General features: G+C 46.1%; 1 protein-coding gene across 1 annotated transcript in view; it reads left to right on the forward strand.

Moving 5' to 3' along the window:
* Positions 1 to 8,637: 8,637 nt before the first annotated feature.
* KLHL2 (kelch like family member 2) overlaps positions 8,638 to 22,239 on the forward strand; it is a 105,876-nt gene continuing 92,274 nt past the window's right edge. Inside the window, exon 1 of the mRNA XM_080928320.1 lies at positions 8,638 to 8,832. Coding sequence (XP_080784446.1) covers positions 8,807 to 8,832 — 26 coding nt within the window. The 5' untranslated portion in view covers positions 8,638 to 8,806. The remainder of the gene's footprint in view (positions 8,833 to 22,239) is intronic.

Consider the following 22,239-nt stretch of genomic DNA (forward strand, 5'->3'; position numbering starts at 1 on the left):
ACATGTACCCACACAGGTATGCCTGAAACAACGAAGAGATTTCACAGACGATGTGCATGTGCTATGGGTGGGGATGGAATTAACTGGCAGCATGCCATCCCACCCGATGCTGTAGTCTACCGTCTCATGCCCATCTTTCCCGAAATTTGTGTTAGTTTAAATCCTAGACACACTGGTAATTGGCAGCCGAGCGTTCCCTGCCTGGGTTCCCTGCAGCTATAGCAAATTGGCAGTAAAGTTTCCTTAGCAGCTGCTAATGGCTGATGGTACCATACAGCATGATTCCATTTACTGTAGACAAACAAATGCAAACCCAGGTAGATCTTCAGGTAAAGCCTATGACGCAACTGCATAGAAAAACCCATGAAGACACAGGGAGTGTGACAGATGTATGCCACATTTAATGGGAGGTTAGAAGAGGGACGCTCCGAGCTGCAGCTTGAAGTCTCCTGTAAGAATACACTCACAGGTTATTTACTTAAATTTAAAAAAAAAAAAAAGCAATTAAAACAGAAAAAAAACTGTAGAAAACAGGCTGGAGAAGTGGTTTCAGCAGTAACAAAGTAACTCGCAGTAGAAAGCCGCCTGCCTTCCCACTTTCTGCAGGGGCTAATAACTTTAAGTGGTTACTGTGTCTTTGTATCTGGAGTTCTTATTCTTCTGGTTATTTCATTGGAACATCTTGCTATGATTAAAAACCCCTGGGCGTTGTCTTAGTCAGTGTACTATTGCTGTGAAGAGATACCATAGCCATCTCATAAAGGAAATTTATAAACTCTTATCTAATTGGTGCTGGCCTAAAGTTTCAGAGCTTCAGTCTGTTATCAGCACGGTGGGAAGCACGGTGCTGTGCAGGTAGCCATTGTGTTGAGGAGGTGAGAGTTCTATATCACCATCCACGGGCAATAGAGAGGAGAGCCTCTGGGGCCTGGCTTGGGCCCCTTACACCTCGAACCCTACCCTTAGTAACAGGCTTTCTCAAACAAGGCCATACTGACTCCAACAAATAACATCACCCTCCATCGCCCAAGTATTCAAACCTATGAGCCTATAGGGCTGTTCTGATTCAAAGCACCTAGGCCTAAAAAGCTACACTGTCACTAATATGACCTCCATGAGATTTTCTTAGTTTTGTGAATTGAATCATCAGATTTTCATGCTCCATGTGTTCATCTTTTGGCCATTTTACCTTCCTTGTTCCATGATAGAATCATTGACTCGGGTGTATGTCATCTTTTTCCATCTGGTGTCTCCTTTTCTGTAGAACATGCACTTTAAGCTCTTATTATGACACGAATTTGCATAACTTTTAAAAATATTGTCATTTCCAATTTCTCCTATTTGTACAACCGGGTTTCCAGTCTTATCCCGTACTTGGATGAACATACTCCCACATGCATACACACACTGACACCGTCATCCAAGAATTACCTACTTGCTTTATAGAAAGTCTGAGGCTCATCCAAGATCCCCGAATATTAACGCCTTAGCCAGTGTCTCTATGTTTTATCTTTGTGATCATGTACTCAAAGATCTTCTTTCTAGTGACTAAACATACTATTTTTTCCCACTTCATAGATATTCAACACATTGTTTCCCAAAGATTTTGGTATCTTATATTCTTCTCTTTTAAAAATCTATCTCTTTGTCTACATTTATGTAAATGTGTAGGCTTAGATTTTTCAAAACCTACTTTAATAAGGGTTCTGAAATTCTTTAACCCCCTCCCTTCTAGCCTATCAGCCAAAGTTAGGGGAGAAAAGATGGTAAATAAGACGGGACGGGAGGATGTAGAGTTCTTTACAAGTAGTTCTTTGGTGTGATTCCAATCTTGGTTTGTCAGGATACCAGCAGTCTAGTTCAGTAGTGTCAGGATACCAAAAGTCCAGTTCAATAGTGTCACCAAACATGAATCAGCAATGGCAGCAGAATCCAGCAGAATCTACCAGGCCTCCACCGATTAGGCACAAATCAGTGGGAGTGACCAGGAGCAGTGGGAATACCAGGAGTTCTCTGCAGTGCCTCTCTTAATGAAGGAGCAGCAAAGGCTCAAGACCAAGGAAGAGTTACACAGCTATGCAAGCCATGTCCCTTGAGTTCCAGTTATACTCTCTCCAAACATCATGTATCCTCCCATGGGTTTTGCCTCAGCAAAATGTCACATGAGTCTACAACACATGCAAAAACAAGAAACTTCTATTTCATGTATTACTATGACTGTGAGCATGTGCATGCTACATATGTGTGTAGAGGGCAGAGGACAATCTTGGGGGTCAGTTATCATCTTCCACCTTGTTTGAGACAGGGCCTCTTGCTGTTTGCACCTGAATACATCAAGGCTACCTGTTCTTTGAGATTCCAGTGACTCTCTTGTCTCTACCTTCCATGTGCTTGTAGGTACACTTGAATTATAGATTCTCTCTTGTGTCCTGTCCTGCTTTATGTGGGTTCTAAGAATTTGATTGCATGTCCTCACGTCTGCACACTAAGCACATCCCCACTGAGCTATGTTCCCAACACTTCTTGTATCCTTTTATCCACTTTGATTTAATATATTGGATTTATTTTGTGTGTGTTTGTTGTTGGTTACAATGTGTTAAACCCTTGCCCTAACCTTCACGTCATACCTAATGACTTCCCCAGTCCACTCTTTGGTCATAATATGATCCCTGAAGAAGACATTTTAAATGGCTGGCTGATCAAAAGACACAGGACATTTCTCCATGCCTTCATTATTTATGGGAAGCATTGTTTCTGTACTTTGAAGAACAAAGCAACAAATAAAAAGAATGTGAGTCTGAGTTGAAATATATACAAAAAGAAGTAGATGTTTTAGTATCAATTCATTCATTCAGTAACATCTATTGTATACATAATGCTGCTAGACCCTAGGGATACAAAAGTCAGTCATTAAATAAACTAAAATCTATGTCTTCATGGGTCTTGTATTCCAAAGGAAAGCATAGACAGTAAATGAAATAAGTTATGCAAATAGTTGGTTGAATTTAATAAGCTAGAATAGGCACTTAGGAAGTGTAGGAGGTATGGTGAGGGGGTAGTAGTTACTACTTAAAATAGAGTGTCCAGTATTTTCTCTTCTGGCATAGAAAAAAGTCAGTCAGTATCTCTAAGCATAATAGAATTAAGATTGGCTTGAATCAGTGTGCCTCAGAAAACATAGCTAGAAATATTGTCATTATGATTTAATTTTAGCTGGTTCTTAACAAAGACTTCAAAATGGCTGCTCATGTTGATTTTTAGTTCAGTGAAGAATAACTCTCGTATACATGTAGTTTGAAATTAACTCTTGTCTGACTGGATCATTATCGAGATCCAACAAGGAAGATGAAGAAATATAGATGCTTCAGGGAATAACAACTTACCTTCTGTATCTGGTGTACTTCTTCAAAGTTCACCAGAACAAGAACTAAGGATTTCTTGGCAAAGGATCCTTATGTGCAGAAAGAATTCTAAGACATGGGCCAAACTCACATTTTGTGATTTCTCTGGAAATTCCAACATATCTTTTTACATTGCCATGTGAACAATTTGGAGAAGCAATAGAAACTTCAACAGATTCATGCTCAAAAGGTTTGTGGTTCAAAAAGAATATGTTCCACCTGCTAAATTCGACATGGCTTCTTAGCAAGCAAAGTAAAGCGTACTTTTCATAGTGTTGTGTAGTAAAACAACTGTTAATGAAAACAACGTTTAAACTTTATGATTCCTGCCTATATAATGTAATTTAAATAATATGGAAGTCATTAGAATGCATCCTGGAGTAAACAGAAGAGGAAATTGAGATTTATTTAGCTACAATGCCAACACAGTGCTAGGGATTGGCTCAGTCCATAGAGTGCCTACGTAGAAGGTACAAAAACCTGGGTTTGACCAGCTGTGCAAACTGGGTATGGTGGCTGTGGTGGTCTGATTAAGTTTGGCCCATGGGAAGTGGCAATATTCGGAGGCATGGCCTTGTTGTAATAAGTGTGGCCTTGTTGGAGGAAGCATATCATTGTGTAGGTGGGCATTGAAGTATGCTAGTGCCCAAATTCATCCCAGTGTGGAAGAGTCTCCTCCTGGTTGCCTTTGGATCAAGTGTAGGACTCTCACATCCCTCGCCAGCACCACATCCACCAGCAGACTACTGTGCTTCCGGCCATGATGATAACAGACTGAACCTCTGAACCTGTAAGCCAGTCCCAATGAAATGTCGTCCCTTCTAAGAGTTGCCTTGGTCATGGTGTCTCTTCACAGCAATGAAAATTTTAACTAAGACAATGGCACACACCTGTAATCCTAACACTTGGGCAGCAGAATCAGAAATTCAACCTCTTTCTTGGCTATATAATGGGGTTGAGGCTAATCTGGGCTACGTGAGACTCTGTCTCTATGTATCAATAAATCAGTGTGTGTGTGTGTGTGTGTGTGTGTGTCTAAATATAAGGTTATTCCATGTACTGGAGCGCCACCCCATACTCATTCTGTTGACTGCTACCACATCATTGCAGATGTTTACTGGAAGAGGAGAGGAACACAGGAAGTCTATAGACAGTGAGGGCTAGCAGGGAGGTGTATTAAAGCTAACAAGGAAAAGGGGGAATTGGAAGAATGAGAATGTCTAAACAAACTGATTCAGAACCTGCTTGGGGTCTGTCCTCACATTCCAGTGTAGGGGCAACCAGAAGCTGTGGGTGGGTACTCCTGTCTGTGTGCATGCATCTGTGTGATCCGAGATGAACGGCCACAAGCAAATGGTACTTCACAGAATTTATCAAGAGTTTGGTCTTGCTTTCTCCTTCCAGCACTGCTGACTGTGTAGAAAGCTGTTTAGTTCTAGATAATTCTACAATGAGGCATTACATCACCAGACCATATAAATAGATACTATATAACTATATACAAGTAAAAATAGATTAAGTCAATTTCTTTTCTTAAAAAGACACAGAAAATGCTCACCTGATATGCATTAGTGTGAAACCTATTTTGGGCTACTTCCTGGACCAACTCAAACAGATTTTTCAATTAAACTTCACAGCAAATGATTTTCTTTCATTTCTCTGGGAACTTGCGACACAGGGTAACGGGCAGGTGTGGCATGCTGGAGGTGGGGAGGGACTCCTCTAGACATAAAAACAAGGAAACAAGCATTTGTAGATAAACTGAACTTGCAGGCATAAAAGACAGCATGAAAGAAAGGCTTTTCTATTAGTCTGGAACAGAAGAATTACATTACCCCATCTGGGATGGTAAGGCTTACCAGAAAGACCTTCATGTATTGTCAGATTCCCAATAACAAAGACTCTGGAGGATGTTCTGAAGTGCTCCATAAGATTCTACGTACAGTAAGCCTTCAACCCGTAGGTACCCAAGCAAACCCTCCAGCTCAGAATTACTGCACCTGGGCACGGTTCCACACACCAGCGATCCCAGCCAGCTCTTGGAGAGACAGAGGCAGGCAGATCTGAGATCAAGGCCAGGATGCTTGATACCTATGGAGTTCCAGGCCATCCAGAGCTGCTTGGTGAAACTCCATCTCAAAATGAAAAGGAAAAAAAAAAAATAATAGTGCAGCCATTTAAGTGATGCACTTTAGGCTAACTGTAGGGTAGAAACTTTTCAGAAGATTTCCGGTTTCCTTAGTACTTATCTGTCTCGGTTTTAGGGAAGGGTCTTTTTTGTGGCTCAAGCTGTCCTTGTTCTTCAGGAAGCAAATGACCCTTGTGGTTCAGCCTCCTGAATGGTGAGCCCGTGTCACCATAAACCTGCATGTCTTTTAAAGACAGAATTTCCCAATAGAGCTGAGGATGACCTTGAACTCCTGATCACGCTACATCTTCCTCCATAGTGCTGGTGTTATAGGTGTGTGTCATGTCACCATGTCCTGCTCTATGAGCTACTAGGATCAAACACAAGGCTTCCTATCTGCTAGGAAAACACCCCATCGACTGAACTACTTCCTCAGCTCCCAGCTTGTCTGAATGAGTGACTTTCTTTCTTTCTAGTACTTTCTTTCTGTAGAAGGGGTTTCCAATAGATGATCTGTTTGATGTTCCACAGGGGTGTGAATACTTTTCATCACAATGGCTTTCTCCTCCCAGAGGTTCTTGCTTCCTTGCTGTGACACCAAGTTTGTGCCTGCCACGTCCAGTCACTAGCTCTATTGAAACATCTGATTTCAATTCGGTTAAGTAATTCCCGTCACTGACACTGCCAAACACTCCCTCACCCGTGTGTGTGCCATCCTCTGCAAGCGGTTCTTTCTGGCATTTTAGATTCTAGTGTTTAGGGACTATTTTATTTTATAAGTATAGCAAATGGATGCAGTTTTATGTGGTTTCCTCTCTTGGTCCAGGGCAGAAGGATTCTTGAAGAAAATCAGGGATCTGGAAATACGGCTCAACCATTAAGAGCCTTTGCTATTCTCATAGCAAGCTGGGGTTTGGTCCTTAGCATCCATATTGGGTGGTTTACAAATACTTGTGATTCCACCTCAAGGTAATCCAGCCTACTTTTCTGACCTCTTTGGGCGCCTGCACGCATGTGTGAACATCATAATGGGGAGATAAATAAAAACAAGCACCCTTCCGGGTTTACTTCTGAAACCTACAAATAAAGTGGTAGTAAAAAAAATTAGACATTTAGAATATTAACATAAAATTGGGATGGACAAAGGTGAACCAGAGGAAGATATAATGGGGGCTGTCACTCAAGGTAAGTGCTTAGTACACTGACACACCCTTTAAAATTATTATTATTATTATTGCTTTTCAGTGCTGGATCGAATCCAGAGCTTTGAATATCCCACTCTCTGTCACTGAGCTACAGCCCCCTATTTAATTTATTTCAACTTATTATGAGGCAGAGTCTCCCTAGGTTGCTAAGGCAGGTTTTGAACTCACTGTGTACCAGGCTTACCTTTTGCTAATGAGCTCAAGTGCTTCACACCCACCTTTTCATTCACTCTTGACTTTATAAAGTTTTCTTATGGCTCAGACAGCTCCGTTGCTAATACCAAGGAAACACATGCAGGCCCCGCATATGGTGAGTCAGTAATGAATGGCCTCAGAATGCAGAGACATGGCTCATGGCAAGGCTTATTTTCTTTTATTAAAACAGGCCACCAGTGAGTATCCTTTCTTGGCTTCCCGAGTGCTGGGATTAGAGGCACACAGCACGTTTGGTATTATTTATGTACTTACTGGTGGTGCTAGGGATGGAACCTTGTGTTCCCCCAGGCAAGATCCATTTCAACCCTCATTTTAGTTTCTTAATGTTGGAGTGCCCCAGGGATGTCTTGGTCTTCCTTTCTGTAGCTACATTACAGAGCTTATTTCAACTAGTTTCGTGACTACGTGCCATCTACACGGGTCAACCGCCACATTTAAGTTCACTCCGGATGCTACTTTTTCTGAAGCCTGATCCATCAGGAATTCTTACTGGGTGCTTTATCATCTAGACTTCTGACCACTTCTTTCAACCCCTCTGACTCCAGTCCAGCCATCTTTCTTTTTCCTTCTGGCTAGGCTAGGCTAATCTTGACTGCTCCGTTCCCTTCCCTCCCGGAGTGTATCACTAATACAGCTAAAAGTATCCATTTGGCCAGTAATGGTCTGGCACTGCCTCAGCTACAGAAGGGAGTGTCCGACCTTAGTGGGCTCCAGCACCATCTGGAGGACCTTCAAACCGGGAATCCAGGCTCTACCTCAAGGGTGGAGACAGTAAATTTGGAGTGGAACTGGAGAATTCCTGTCTCTAAATTCCCAGGTGTTCCTTCCTCTGAGAGGCACTGGTGAATTCGGAACCCTCCCGCCTACTCTTAACGTGACAGGCGTCCGGCTGACAGGGATCCTCACTGATTTTGCCTTAGTCCAGGGCATTCACGCATCCCTTGACTTAGTCAAGGTTCCTCAAGAGGCCTTCCTGGCCATTCCCCATCATACAGCACGCTCTATCTCATCGCAATTTATTCTTCTTCCCAGTGGGCATCCTGCGCTCATTGTTTCTCCTATCACATCCAGATGGGCAGCTCAGCGACCCACGTTTGCTCAGTCACGTCCCCAAGCACAGCCTAGCAGATGCTCATCTCAGTTGTCCAAGGACCAGATTAGGAACACCCAGAAAAGACTCCCACCAGCTGCGGGCTTGGGACACTGGTCAGGCCGATCTCTCTCTTCTTGCCTCGGTTTACCCCTTTGGAAAGACAGTACCTGGTCTGCCCTCCCTCTCCCGAATCCCCACTCCCCCGGGGGTGGGGCGGGGAAGGCACGCGGACGCCAAGAGAAGGACGTGAACACACCGGTGAATCAGAGCAAAGCCGTGCACCGGCGAGCACCCCTTCCGCGCGAGCCCCCCAGCCTCCCAGCTCCGAGCCTCGGTCCCGGGTCGCCCCCGCCTGCGCGCTCGCCCGCCGCCTCCTCCAGACGCCGCGGAGGAAGGGGCGGCGCCGAGGGAGGGGTCCCTCCGCCGCGGGAGGCCGCAGCGCCCGCCCGTCACGGCGCCGGCGCCGGCCCGGAGAACCCGGAAGTGGCCGAGCAGCGCGCTCGCCCGCCCGTCCCGCCGCCGCCGCGGTCGCCCGGCACTCGGGGGAGCGCGGGAGCCGCGCCAGGCACAGGAGCGCGCGGGGCCGACGGGCCATGGCCGCGGGGGCCGCCGCCGCAGGTGGTGGCGCGCGGTGAGGAGCGCTGCGCCCCCTCGGGGCGGATGGAACGCGGCTGGGCGGGCGGACAGTGCCGGCGTCCGCGGCTGGTTATGGTGCTGGCGGCGGCGGTCGGTGCCTGCGTTCTGAAGCCCGCGAGGAGCCACAATGGAGACGCCGCCGCTGCCTCCCGCGTGAGTGAGCGGGCGCCCGGGCGCGCGGCGGAGGGAGGGCTGCACGGCTGCGGCGGGGCGCGCGGCGCTGCGGAGGACACGCCGCGATCGCGGGGGGCGGCGGGCGAGGGGAGGCGCGGGGCGTGACGGGGCGCGGCGCCCGCAGTCCGGAGGGCCACGGCGGGACCGGACTCTTCCCGGCCGGCCGGGCGTGGGTAGGGGTTTCTCAATCCCGGGGCGAATTGAACGTTCGAGATGGGGCTGTGCGTGGGGCATGGCGGGGTGTGTGTGCGCGCGGGGGTGGGGGGGGCTACGATCGCCCTGTCCGTACCCCCCCTCCCAACCCCCGAAATGCATGGGCTGATGCTGCCCATCTCGCCTACCCCTTTCTAGTGGGGAGCGAGAGGATGCACAGGAAACTGGAAAGTACCAGACGCCTGAAGTCTAAAATGAATGCAGTCTGAGGTGGCTTGCTTCTTGGAATTTCTAATAAAATTAATATCCAAGGAGCTTTTTACATCACTCCAAATGAGCTGCGGCCGTTTTAGGGCATGTGATCTCCTACCTGGCACTGCAGAAAATCTTTTATCCAGAAATCAGAGCATCTCTCGTTCCCTTGGTACCCGGGGGCACGTTGGTAGTATTACCGACCTGTTAGGCACAGGTGTCTTTTTTCCGTGGTGCCCAAGTGCATTCAAGATCACCTGCAACAAAATTACTTTCTAGAAATAAGACCTTTAAAAAATCATGTGGATGATGTTATTTGGTACAAGATTTTTTTTTTTTTTTTTGAAGTGGCCTGCAAATCTTCAGGAGTTTGAACGTTTCGTGCCCCCATCCCCCCCCCTCCATCCGTTTAACCTTTATGAAGGAGTAAAGAGCCCTTTGGATCTGACTTTTCAAACCGCAAACCTCTCCAAAAAGGGTGAACCTTTTCATCCGATCTGATTCATGGAACCTTATCGGTTTTCAGTGAGATTTAGTTAGCCAGCTTCACTCCATCCACCGTTGCTCCTCACCAGCCTCTTGTGGCTGTTTGGCAGGATTCCAGCTAAAATAAGGATATCTGGCTTGGGCTGAACTTTTTTTTTTTTTTTTTTTTTTGAGTCCTTTTGTGGATCAAATGGGATGATGGAAGCACAGTTTCTGTATGTGCATTACAGGATTTTGAGCTTGAGAGGAACAGGTCGTGGGGATCCAAAGAGTGGGTGGTGAGTCTTGGCCTGCCCCTTCTGGGCAGATAGAGATGATAGAAAAAGCAAGGGATCACATGCTTGCAGATGGTAGCAGCTTTGAGGCTGTGTGATCTGCTCATGCTCCCCAGGAGGTTGGGAAAGCCTCCTGAGCCCCCCACCCCACCCCCCCAGGAGTCATGTTGGTGGGAGGCTTGAGTCTAGTGCCAGCATGTGAGGTTTCTAACCAGCCTCAGCAGCACTGATGGCAGAGCAGAGATAACATGCTGTGTGTGATATAGGGTGTGTAGGTAAGTGACCTGTGGTGAGCTTGCCCTCTCCACTTTTCTGTCCATTCAATGCAATTTTCCCCCCACCCCCTTTGGGAGCAGAGTGAACTGGAGAAAACAAGGGGACCTTACGATGAAGGTTCAAAAAAAGGTGTGGAGAAACATAGAGCAAAAAACATAGAGGCACAGAGAATGGTTAAAAAATACACTGTAGATGACCAGCTAGATACTGATGAAGTAGATTCTGATACTTCACTTGTTTTTGGAACTAGGGGCTTGAGGTGGGTGGAGGAAGCCTGGGGTGCTGAGGTGGAGGAGAGAATCGTAGCTGGAAAGCAATAAGTCCTTTTCATTGTTCACATGCAGTTAATTAAAAATACAAAGACTTTTCATTGGCATTAGGTAGATCTAAGACTCCAGCACTCTTCCAGGGCTTCTTACCTTGCTGCTTAGGTTTCCATTGATTAGACACAGATCTTGGCCTCCTATGTTGTGGCCTCTTTGCCTCTGTTCCCTTTAACAACTCCCTTTTACTTTGGGTCATGCTGTCTGGTGGCAGACATTGCAGGTGAGGTCTTCTGGAAGGGCTTTGCTGGGCCTCCTGGCTACAGCTAGGTTTGGAGCACTCACTGGAATTGCTCAGCTCTTTTTAAGCACCCAGTGTTAGTCTGAGTATCAGTGCACAGAAAGATGTTTGACCTGAACTTAAAGGGCCTTAGATAATATGGTTGGAAGACTCAGAATTCTCTTTGTGTCTTTGTAGTAATTCATTCAGTGTGCAAATTCCTGGATGCCTGTCTCTGCCTGGAACTTTTCATGATGCTTGTCTGGGCTTCTGTGTTAAGAGCCAAGGCTTCATCATTCTCTGGTCCCACCCTTCTCCCCTTAGGCTGCCTTGGAGGGGTGCGAGGCATCTCTGCCTAGACTCTTCCTTGTTCCTCATTTTGATTTCTTTTCTGCCTTTTCCACTCTGCCTCCAACTTTTTCCCATCCTCGGAGAAGTCTCATGGATTGCCACTGTACATCACATTTCAAAGTTGTCTTTTTGCATAGCGTGTATATGTGGCGTTTAGGTTCTGTTTCTTTTGGTCTAGGTTATATTAAGACCACAGGACATTTATTTACCTCTGGTCAGATCTGAAAGATGTGCATCCAGGAAAATTAGGTACCGATGAATGAGTCGGGGAATTGGAGGTAGTGAGAAGGTTGTGCAGACAGAGTGAGGGCTGAATAGCCTTGACCTCCGGGGTACTTTCCATATTTTAACCTTTACAGTTATTTGCATAAAGGAGTTTCCTAATTATTAAACTGACCAAAGCCTGTGAAGTTCAGATTGTGTGAAGAAGCCCTCTGACAACCCCTTTGGAATAGTTTTCTTAGCTCTTGTTTGCTTCCTGTTCCTTCCCCCAAGCTGTCTTACTCTTGGCCTTTCGGTCTTGCTTTTTCTTCATTCAGCCGAGTAATCATGCCTCAGGTGCAGCCTCCTCTGTTCCCAGTGGGCGATTCTGCATCACTGGAGATGCCTGTCATCTGAGGCGTACCAGCACAGCCAGACAACTTGTTAGCCATGCTCTAGGGGCATGTGCCCCCCATAGATGGGCTGAATCAGAACAAAGGTCTCGGTCTTTGGGTTTCTTTGATCTGTTTAAAGGGGAAAGTGAAGTCCAGGATGGAGTTGGCAAGTTTCTGGTTTTGCCAAGTAAAGAAGTGTCTGTTGAAGAGTAATTAGCAAGCCCTACCACTTACCAAGAGCTATTCTAATACTGTTCTCACCAAGAAGGGATGTCTTAAAGGGATGGTGCTTTACTGGCATAAATGTAACTTTGTGAAAACTTGTTTTGTTTCCTTCATTTTGTCAGGAGAACAAAGTAATGTGTTGAAGCTTGCCGGCTTGCAATGCATCAAGCTCCTGCAGAACTAGGGCTCTTTCCCAGCTTCAGTGTGGTGAATTACCAGCCTGCAGCTTAGTGGCTCGCCGTTTATAGGCCCATCTTTCATAAAGCCTGCTGGCCCACATTCTTGTTTTCACTTCATTAGTCCAAGACATTGAAGCAGAGTAACTATCATTCTTCAAACTTTTTTTGTTAAATCTTTGTTTTATGTGCAGTGTGCTTGTGTGTGTGTGTGTGTGTGTGTTTATGTATCCACGTGTTGTGCACATGGGTCATAGGACAACTTTCAGGAGTTGGTTCTCTCCTTTCACAATGTGGGCCCCAGGGATTGGACCTAGGCAAGTGCATTTGCTTGCTGAACTATTTCAGTGGCTCAGTTCAGATTTTTTATTCCCATTTATTGAATACCTACTGTGGCTAAACTTGGGGGATTTCTCAGAAAACAACAAAATCTTTCATCTCATGGCTGAAACTGATAGTAACCAGATATAAAATTGTTGGACATGACAGAGTAGTCAGGTGCAGAGAGATATATCATGTTGGATATGATAGAAGATAGTGTGTGTGTGTGTGTGTGTGTGTGTGTGTGTGAGAGAGAGAGAGAGAGAGAGAGAGAGAGAGAGAGAGAACATGTGTGATATGCCATTCAGATAACCCTGGGAATGTCTTTAATGAGGTGAGGGAGGACTGGTATTGAAGGTATAGGGAAGAGCAAGCATACAGAAAGCACAGAGACATCCTCTCATGGTTTTCCATGGAGGTAACCATTCCAGGCATGCGTACTTGGTGTGGGCGCTTACTGCGCCTTCCTCCATTTTGGATTGTTGACATCTGCTATTCTGGCTAGATCCTCTCACAGATTCTGTCTTGAGCAACAGCCTTTGCTTTTTATGACACCACTTGTTTTGGCCTCCTCCTTTAGTTTTTTCAGTTGCTGAATGTGATTTACATAATTTTATACTTACTTAATCTACTCAACAATCTTACCCTGTAGGTCTCCTATTATTTCTTCTTGGCTGAGGAAATGCACGTTAAATTGCTTTCCCAGATTTGAAAAGCTGGTCTTCTATCACTCCCTCGGGGTTGATCAGTTTTTTTTCCTTTTGGAGACAGAATGTTGCTATGCATACCAGATTGGCCTGGAGCTCTGATCCTCCTGCCTCAGCTTCCTGGGATCGTAGGACTGCACAGTCAAGCTTTGCTCTGTGGTTGCTGCCACTCACAGGCCATACTAGGTCCTCCCAGAAGTGGGTCTTGACCTCATCTGTATTCCCATCTGTATCCTTTTGTTCATTATTTTTTAAGACAGGGTGTCTCACTCGGTAGCCCAGATTGGCATCAGTCACACAGTATAGCCCAGGGTAGCCTTCAGTGTGCAAGAACACTTTTGCCTCAGCCTCTGGAACACTGAGACATCTGTATCTTCAGCCAACACATCTGTGCTTAAGGCTGTGGAATCTTGGGCTCTGGGGGAGTTTCTTCTCTCCTGTGTGAAACTCAGTATTTCTAAGGAGTTAACTTTGTAACCTATTCTCTAACCTGCTCCCAGTGTGACTCTTCTAAGTAGGAATGGGATAGCCATCCTTTGGTTCCTGCCACTGAAAACACTCACAGTCTGTGGTCCTTCCTCCTTGGCCCCACACTTGTCTGTGTGCAGGAGCTGGAGAAGCCTGGAGTCTGTAGAACTCATCACGTCAAACCTGGAAGTTTTCAGTCATCTCCCCTTCACTCCCACTTTTGTTCTTCATCTTTTAGCCCCTCTGCCAATTTGACCTTTCAGCATCCTAGAATCACGTGACCCCTGGTAACCAAAGTCACACACTCAGGAAGCCATGGCCTGTGCCTTAGCCTCTGGAGCTAAACGGTTCACTAACTTTTCACGCCATCATGAGGCAGGAGGATGCCTGTTGCTCACACTCCAGTCTCTGCTTAAAATGATTTGGAGTTCTTGCAGGTCCCAGCTGAGCCCCATTTCCTTTACAGTTTGATTTATTTATTATCTATTTAACTCTCGACTTAAGCCCCTTCTGGCTCATTGTTAGCTTCCTATGGTATGTCCAGGCTTGCATATGTATACTGTTAGCATTTGGCCTTGCCTTGTCTATTAGATTTGAAACTAGAGCAGGGTCTTGGGTCAGCCCCTCTTATCTTGCTTTATTACAGGCATGCGCTAGGCATTTCTGAAGCCGTTATCTGTTTGATTTATTAGCAGCTGTGATTAGCTTTATATTTCAACTTCAAGTTGAGTGTTGCAATGAAAGGCCAAGGTAGGGGATATGAGAAAATGGTCGTGTCCCATTTCGTTCCCAACACCAACATTCTTCTTTATGTTTGTATCCATGTGGTATTTAATGCTTAGACAAGTGGGTGAGGAGTCATTCCCTCTCATTGATTGCGGGTCACTTGTTTAGTGCTTGGCAGAGACAGTACTACTCTTGATTCTCCCCGACTCCTGTCTTCCAGTGGTCCCTCCCTACCTCCCATCCCCCCATGAACATCTTTTAGGCCATCGTCTGAACTGCCAGGTCAGGTTGACACTTTGAAGAGATGACCATTGTAGAAAAAGTAACAAAGGAAAACAAAACAAAACAAAAAACCCAGGAGCTACAACAGACACGGAAATGTTAAATGGCTCATTACCCCCCCCCCTCTTTTCTCTATTTTGCCATCTCATGAAAATGTTTCCCTGATCCTGCTTTGTTTAATTGTTTATGAGATATTCTTTAAAAGATTGATCTTGCATAAGACATGCTCTTTCCCCATCTCTTTCCTGGTAATAGTCACCGTCAGGGACAAAAAGTGCCTGATTGTGCAGTGTTTGTCGTGTAGGTGGGAGGGAAAGAGGAGCAAGCTGGGCTGAACTGAAGTGGAGCTTTTTCCAGCACCATTGTTTCACTATCAGAGAGCAATTATGCTCCAACTTCCATCAGCCTCAACCTCAGACATCCACCCCCAGCAACCCCCCACACAGCCCAGGCCCAGGCTGAAGCAGTGTCTCCCCTCTGCCCTGCAGGAGGCTCTGGTTTGTAACCCCTATTCTTTAATAAAACTGAGCATGTTTCCTTTCCAGCTCTGAGTAATCAGAGCTGTACCTTTTAACAATAAGAACAACAACACGCACACACACAGGATAGGAGTTTAATCTCTCACTGCCTCATATTCAGTTCTAAGGACCTACACAGCGAAGATACAGTCTTTCCTCCCTCACAGCCTCACACATCCTAAGCCGTATGGACCGCCCCTGTAGTACATCCTCAGCCCAGTCCAAGCTCTGGGTATGATAGGGAATACATTCTCAATCTTTTACAAAAGCCATATTTATTTGGTGGATACTGTTAAGTTTATTGATTACAGTTCGTGCAGTGGTACCACTAAAGCCCAAGTAAAGCTTAAGTTTCATACACTTGTAGGAAAATCGCCTTTAGAACACTCCAACAACTTCATCCGTAACTTTAGTGTGAACTATATGTTGACTGAGGAAAACTCATCACTCTCTCAGCCTCTCAGTGATTATTGGGAGACGCCATGGGGGGCGGGGGGTGCCTCTGAGAGAATTTTGTTGGGAAGTCTTATTATAGAGCGGTGTGATAAATATTTATGAAGACAGTCATTAGGTTCTAGTGTGTATTCCCAGTACCTGGTCTTGTTAAGTGGATTGTTGCTAGTAACTTGCCAAGCTTCTGAAAGTACGTTGGGCAGGGAAGACAGGGGGAGCACAGGAAAATATTCTGAAGTACCGGGGAAACTTCAGAACCGTGCAGCACGAATAGTGACTTTGAAAACAACAGCTGCTGCCCTGAACTTGGCAGAAGTGTGTGAGTAATGGTGGGTGACTCACTGCAAGCCGGGGAGTCTTGCGGCTTTTGAGGTGAGCAGGCAGAGGGTAGAACAGAGATGGTGGCCACCCAGGGGCCAAGAATTTACATCCCATATGTGACAGTGTCTTTGGTCCCACGGGAAATTTTGCAGCCATAGCATGTCCATGACTTGTAGCAGCAGAAAACACCAAACTTACAAACAACCCAGATTCCCTAAAGTGCTTGTTCTCAATCTGGGATGATGGGCCTGGGGTGGGAGGGGAGGTGGGTGGTAAGGCGGATTACATCACCTGTTATTGTTTTTAAAAATCATGCATGGCTGCTGTCACCCCTGTCCCCTAGAGACACCACCGTTCTGACATGCATATTTCTGAAAAGGTCTTGCCTGACTCCTTATAGGAGCACAGATGGATCTGCATGGCTTGAGAAACTGATTGTGTTTTTCTTTGTGGTGTGTGCATGCGTGTGTGGAGGTCAGCGGTTGACTTGTGGGAGTCGGTTCTATCCGCCCATCCTGTGAATCCTAGCAATCAAGCACAGAACATTGGAATCAGGCTTGGTTGCCTTTACCTGATGCTGAGCCATCACAATGGTCTTCCATCTTTATCTTTTGAGACAGGGTCTGTTTTGGGAACTGGGGCTTGCTGGTTTTATTCTGCTAGTCTTGGCTGGGCAGCAAGCTGCAGAATTTCCTTTCCTCCCCAGTGCTAAGATTCCAGGTGTGTTTTAATTTGCCCTGCTTTTTATGTGGGCACTAGGGAATCAGATTCAGCGCTCCATGTGTCCGCAGCATGAACTTTACCCTCTGACCCATCTCTCCAGATGTGGATTGGATTTTTCTGCTAACCTTTGTGTATGTGAGTGTGGTATATGTGTGTGTAGTCTGTGGACTCTGGGTATGAGCATGCATTTTTGTGCCAGAGGAGGATGTTGGGTGTCCTGCTTTGTGTTAGTTTATTTCCTGCTATGTGATAAACATAATGACCAAAAGCAACTTGGGGTGGGGAGATTATTTCATCTTATAGGTTACGCAGAAGTCATGGAGGAATGCTGCTTGCTGGATGGCTCTAGCTCTCTTTGATAGTATCCTTCTTCTGCTCAGGCCCTTCCAGCTTAGGGGTGGTACCATCAGCAGTGGACTAGACTGTCCATAAACAAGAAGCCAAGCAGCTCCCATGGGCACACTCACAAACGAGTCTCAGGGGAACAGTCCCTCGAATGAGGCTCCTGCTTTTAGGTGACTCTAGTTTGTGTCAAGTTGACAGTGAACAGTTAACCATACAAGCCTGGTCACTCTCTTCCTGCTTGCCTTGAGGGTCTCTCTGAGCTAGGCTGGTCAGCAGCAAGTTCCAGTGATGGGTCTCTGTCTCTGGTCCCCACAGTACTGGGATCAGGGGCATGTGAACAATTCTGCCTGGCTTTTCATGTGGGTTCTGAGATCTAAACTCAAATCCTCACGCTTACATAGGTTCTTCTAACGGCCATCTCTTTAGCCCTTTCTCATATTTCTATCCCCCACTCTTTAAAACAAACCCAGAAACCACTGTTCCAAATCAAATATCTTGGAAGAGATGATACGTCCTGTCTGCGTTGCTTTTAACCCTTTGCCTGGTCTTACAATCTTGACTCTTTAAGAAGTCTCCAGGCTAGAGTATTTTCCTGGAGTCTGAGAATTATTACTAGGCAGGGTGGCAAGGTCACCTCAGTTACAGACAGCCTAGGAGTCTGTGGAGGTCAGACATGCGGGTAAGGTCTGAGGAGGGTCACCTATGCAGCCTAGTTAAACTGGATGTTGGAATTTTAACTTTCAGAAGTGGCAGCGGGTTCTGGGGCGGATGCTGGTGGCTCATGCCTTTAATCCCAACAGAGGCAGGTGAAGCTGTGTGTTTGAGGCCAGCCCGGCCAATGGATCAAATTCCAAGAAAGCCAGGGCTACATAGGGAACCCTTCCTAAAAAAACTAAATCCCCCCCCAACAAAACAAAACAAAACAACAAAAACCAACCAACCAAACAAACAAAACCTACCCCTTTTCCCTCCAGAAAAATATCGAAAAGAAAGGAAAGAAATGACAGCTCTATAGAAGTGTTTTAGTAACTATAGGCACCTGTTAGAGAAGAGTCTTTGTGGAGTGTAGAGTTGAGGAGAGAAAGGTGAAGGGACATTGAAAAAGTGTCTCCTATTGATATTCCGTAGAAAGCAGTGCCCAACGTTCCTGGAAGAGGCTGCTCTCTGTTCAGAAGGAAAGGAGGGACAGGAACCAGGGCACACATGGCATAGTTTTCTAGGGTAAACTTTAACACACATACACACACACACACACACACACACACACACACACACACACACCCTAGCCAGGTGCCCTCAGCTACAGGTTCTACTGATACAGTTTTAACATGATGTGTCCTGCCTGTTGCTCAGTTCTGCTAATGACCAGGACATCTGACAAAGCCGTATAGGAACGGGGGGCTTGTGGGAAGGGCTTTAGTAGTGGAATAGTGGGGCTGTGTTCCTAAGTGGCTCTCGGTACAAAGAACACATGAGAATGGAAAGCCAGCATTACTTCTTTCTTACTCCTTCCACCCACCCATCTATCCACCCACCCACCCACCCACCCACCCACCCACCCACCCACCCACCCATCCACGCACCCACCCATCCACCCATCCACCCATCCACCCATCCACCCATCCACCCATCCATCCACCCATCCATCCACCCACCCACCCACCCACTCATCCATCCATCTATCCATCCATCCATCCACCCATCCATCCACCCACCCATCCATCCACCCATCCATCCATCCATCCACCCACCCATCCATCCATGTTGAAGAAGGTATGTACTTGCCACATCAGGTGTGTGTAGGTCAGAGGACATGAAGAGGGAGTTGATTCTGTCTTTTCACTATATGGGTCCCTGGGGTTGAAGTCAGGTTGTTTAGCTTAGGGACCAGTGCGTTTACCCCCTGAGGCATCTCATGGGCTCCTGATTGCTTATGTAGGTAGGTATACAGCTCTTAACCGTTAAAAAGCACAGTTCTTCTTAGAGCAGAGTCCATTTGCTTCTGTTCTGAACATTGAACACTCTCCTGTGATTATTTCAGTAATTTTCACTTACAGTATTTTCTGCCTGCTGAAACCTGATTGGACTGTATCTGTGCATATATGCTGTATATGTAGGAATTCCGTATGCATAGCTAGAGAGGGGGTTAGCCTGGGTTCCACACACTTCTGTTGGAATCCCCGTTTCCTGTGCTGTGGGATTGGAGATGCCTGTCTTCTGTTGTAATACACCTCTCCAGTCCTCTCCCTCCCCGCCTTTTACACTTACCAGACCATTTCCTTTCCAGGATCCTGTTCCTTTTTAACATCCGTGCACACGTGTAGTGCACAGGTGTTTGGAGGCCACAGGTTGATATTGTGTGCTTCTGTCTGCAGGTGTCCATCTTAGTTTTTGAGACAGGGTCTTTTCACAGAACTGGGAGCTTGCTCTTTGGCCGGAAGCTGCTCAGTCAGTTCTGGGGATCTTCCATCTGGACTCCCATTGCTAAGGCTGGAGCCATATGTCAGATGCTTGGCTCTTATGTGGGTGCCGGAAATCTTCATCTAGGTCTTTTGCTTGTGCAACAGGCACTTTTCCATCTCCACAGCTTTCTAACACCCTTCTGAAAACAAACAAACAAACAAACCTTATTTTGTCGTTGTTTTGCCTGCATGTTTGTCTGCACAGCATTTAGGGCTGGTACTGACAGAAGCCGGAAGACGGTGGAGGATTGCCTGGACCTGGAGGTACAGAAAGGGGTATGAGCTGCCATGTGGGTGCTTGGGAACTGAACTCAGGTCATCTGGATGTGTAGCCAGTGCTGTTTAACCACTGACCCACCTCTCCAGCCCCAGGACCCCTTCTTAAACTATTCTATACCTTCTCCCCCATAGCTAATGTGCCTCCTGCCTCCTCTTATCTCTCACCGGCAGTGGAATTTGCCTCTGGAGGCTATGCCCGGAGTTCAGCCAGTTGTTCCGCCTTAAGAAACAAATACTGGGGAAGTGGGGCTTCTGTCTGGCTCTGGTCGACATCTGATAAGGAATCAAGTGCTACACCAGTGCTACTCTGGGTCTGGGGAAACAGCAGATTACTGTCTCAGAATTCTGTCACCGTCTAAGTAATGATAATTAATGTGTGTCTACAGCTTTGGGAGTTGGTTCTCTCTTTCTACCTTGTGGGTCCAAGATTGTGAGACTTGGCAAATGTCTCTGCTTGTTCAACCATCTCACCAGGCTGCTAGTTAGACTTTTCATTTCCAACTCGAGGCCGTCTTGGCATTTTTCTCCTGACTTTTGTGCCTCCACATCAGTACGAACTATGTGAGCATGATCTTCAATACCCCAAACTAGTTCCACCCATAGCCTTCCTCTTTGTTGATGAAAGCCCAGTCCTTGTCCTTGCTCAGCCTTTGTTCCATGTACACGTTGGTTTTGGCAACAGATCTTGTTGCACCTTCCTTGACCATAGCAAAAGCTGGTGTGACTTCCGATCAGTGCTTTCAGCCTTCCTAATGCCGCCACCCTCAGTACACTTCTTCACATGCTGACCCCAACTGTGAAATTATTTGGTTGTTACTTCTTAATTGTAGTTTTGCTACTGTTATGATTTGTAATCTGACATATAGGACATCTGGTATGTGATCCCTGTGCAAAGGTCACAGGACCCCCAAATATGCTGGCTTGCTCTCTGGCTCCTGCTCAGCTAACTTTCTTATATATAGAAGTAGAAACAGTCTGACAGACACATCCATGGGTCAGTCGGAGTTAATTTCTTTGTTTGAGGTCCCTTGGGTGATTCCAGGTTGTGTCAAGTTGACAGTCAAACCCAACCTGCCACCTGGCAGTCAGTGGGCTTTGCAAATATAAACTGCAGCCCCTGTTACTTCTCAGCCCCAGCACAGCAGCCTGGCCCTGCCTGTGCCCTCCCCTGGAACCTCCTCTCACCTCCTGGGTTTAGAGGATCTCAGTTCCCACTTCCTGTCCTTGGGCACTCCCTTTCATTCTGAAAATCACCCCTTCATTGCCACCTTCCTACTCTCCCACTTCCTGTCTCATTTGCCTTTTCCTGTAGCACGGTTTCTGTGACATGCTACCTACCCAGGTTTTTTGGAGTCCCAACAGACTGTAAAAACCTTTGTTTTATTCACTGATGTCTTACAAGTGCACTTATAAAAGTTGGTTGTAGGAGTGAATGCATAGTGTTGTGTTTTGTTTTTTATTTTATCATCATCATCATCATCATCATCATCATCATCATCATCAAACAAAGGAACCACCCTTTTAGGGGCGGAGCATGAGAAGAGCAGGTCCTTGTGAGGGACTCTGGCTGCTGTTTTTTGAACGACACATGTACAAGTGTGGTTCTCAGGAGTCTTAAATGTGGTGCCTTGGTTTTTAAAAGTTGATTTATTTTATCTTTATGTGTGTTAGAGTTCACTTGCATGTATATGTGTGTGCACTATATGTATGCCTGGTGCCCAGGGAGGGTGATGGAAGAGTGTGTCAGATCTTTTGGAACTGAAGTTACAGATGTTTGAAAAAACAGTGTGTGTGTTCTGGGAACTGAACCCAGGGCCTCTTCGAGAACAACATGTGATCTTAAGCTCTGAGCTCTCTCTAGTTCGGTTTTTTTTTTTTTAACCCTGTTTTTTGAAGTATAATTTATATTCTGTAAGAATATGTGTAATTCAGTGATTTGTAGGAAATGTCCTGAGTTCTCCGTATATCACTTCAAAAACTTCCTTTTTGTCCATTGAGTTTACAGTTCTTAGCTCACTCCACATTCCTAATTTTGACAAATTTTTTTTGCCCTCACCTCTCAAAAGAACAGTTCACATACAATACTTAAAGTGTTGTGTTCTTAAACATCATAAATGTAGGGTCTGGGGAGCTGGAGGTACAGAAAGGGGTATGAGCTGCCAAGTGGGTGCTTGGGAACTGAACTCAGGTCATCTGGATGTGTAGCCAGTGCTGACAACTCTCGGTAACTCTTGCCTGAGACAAGCCGGCGCCCTCCTGCTACCCTGAACAACCTCCAGCACACAGGTGCATATTCATATCCATTAGAAGAAAACAGAGCTTTTCTTAAAAAAACGAAAACTGACCCTCTGAATGTGAGGTTGACTGCTTTGATGGAAGAAGTGGTAGAGAGTGTGCTCTAGAGTAGAGAGTCCTCAGGTTGGCTGTGCCTTGTACCGTGCCCCTCAT

This window comes from Micromys minutus (genome assembly GCF_963924665.1).
Source record: "Micromys minutus genome assembly, chromosome: 14".
NCBI lineage: Eukaryota > Metazoa > Chordata > Mammalia > Rodentia > Muridae > Micromys > Micromys minutus.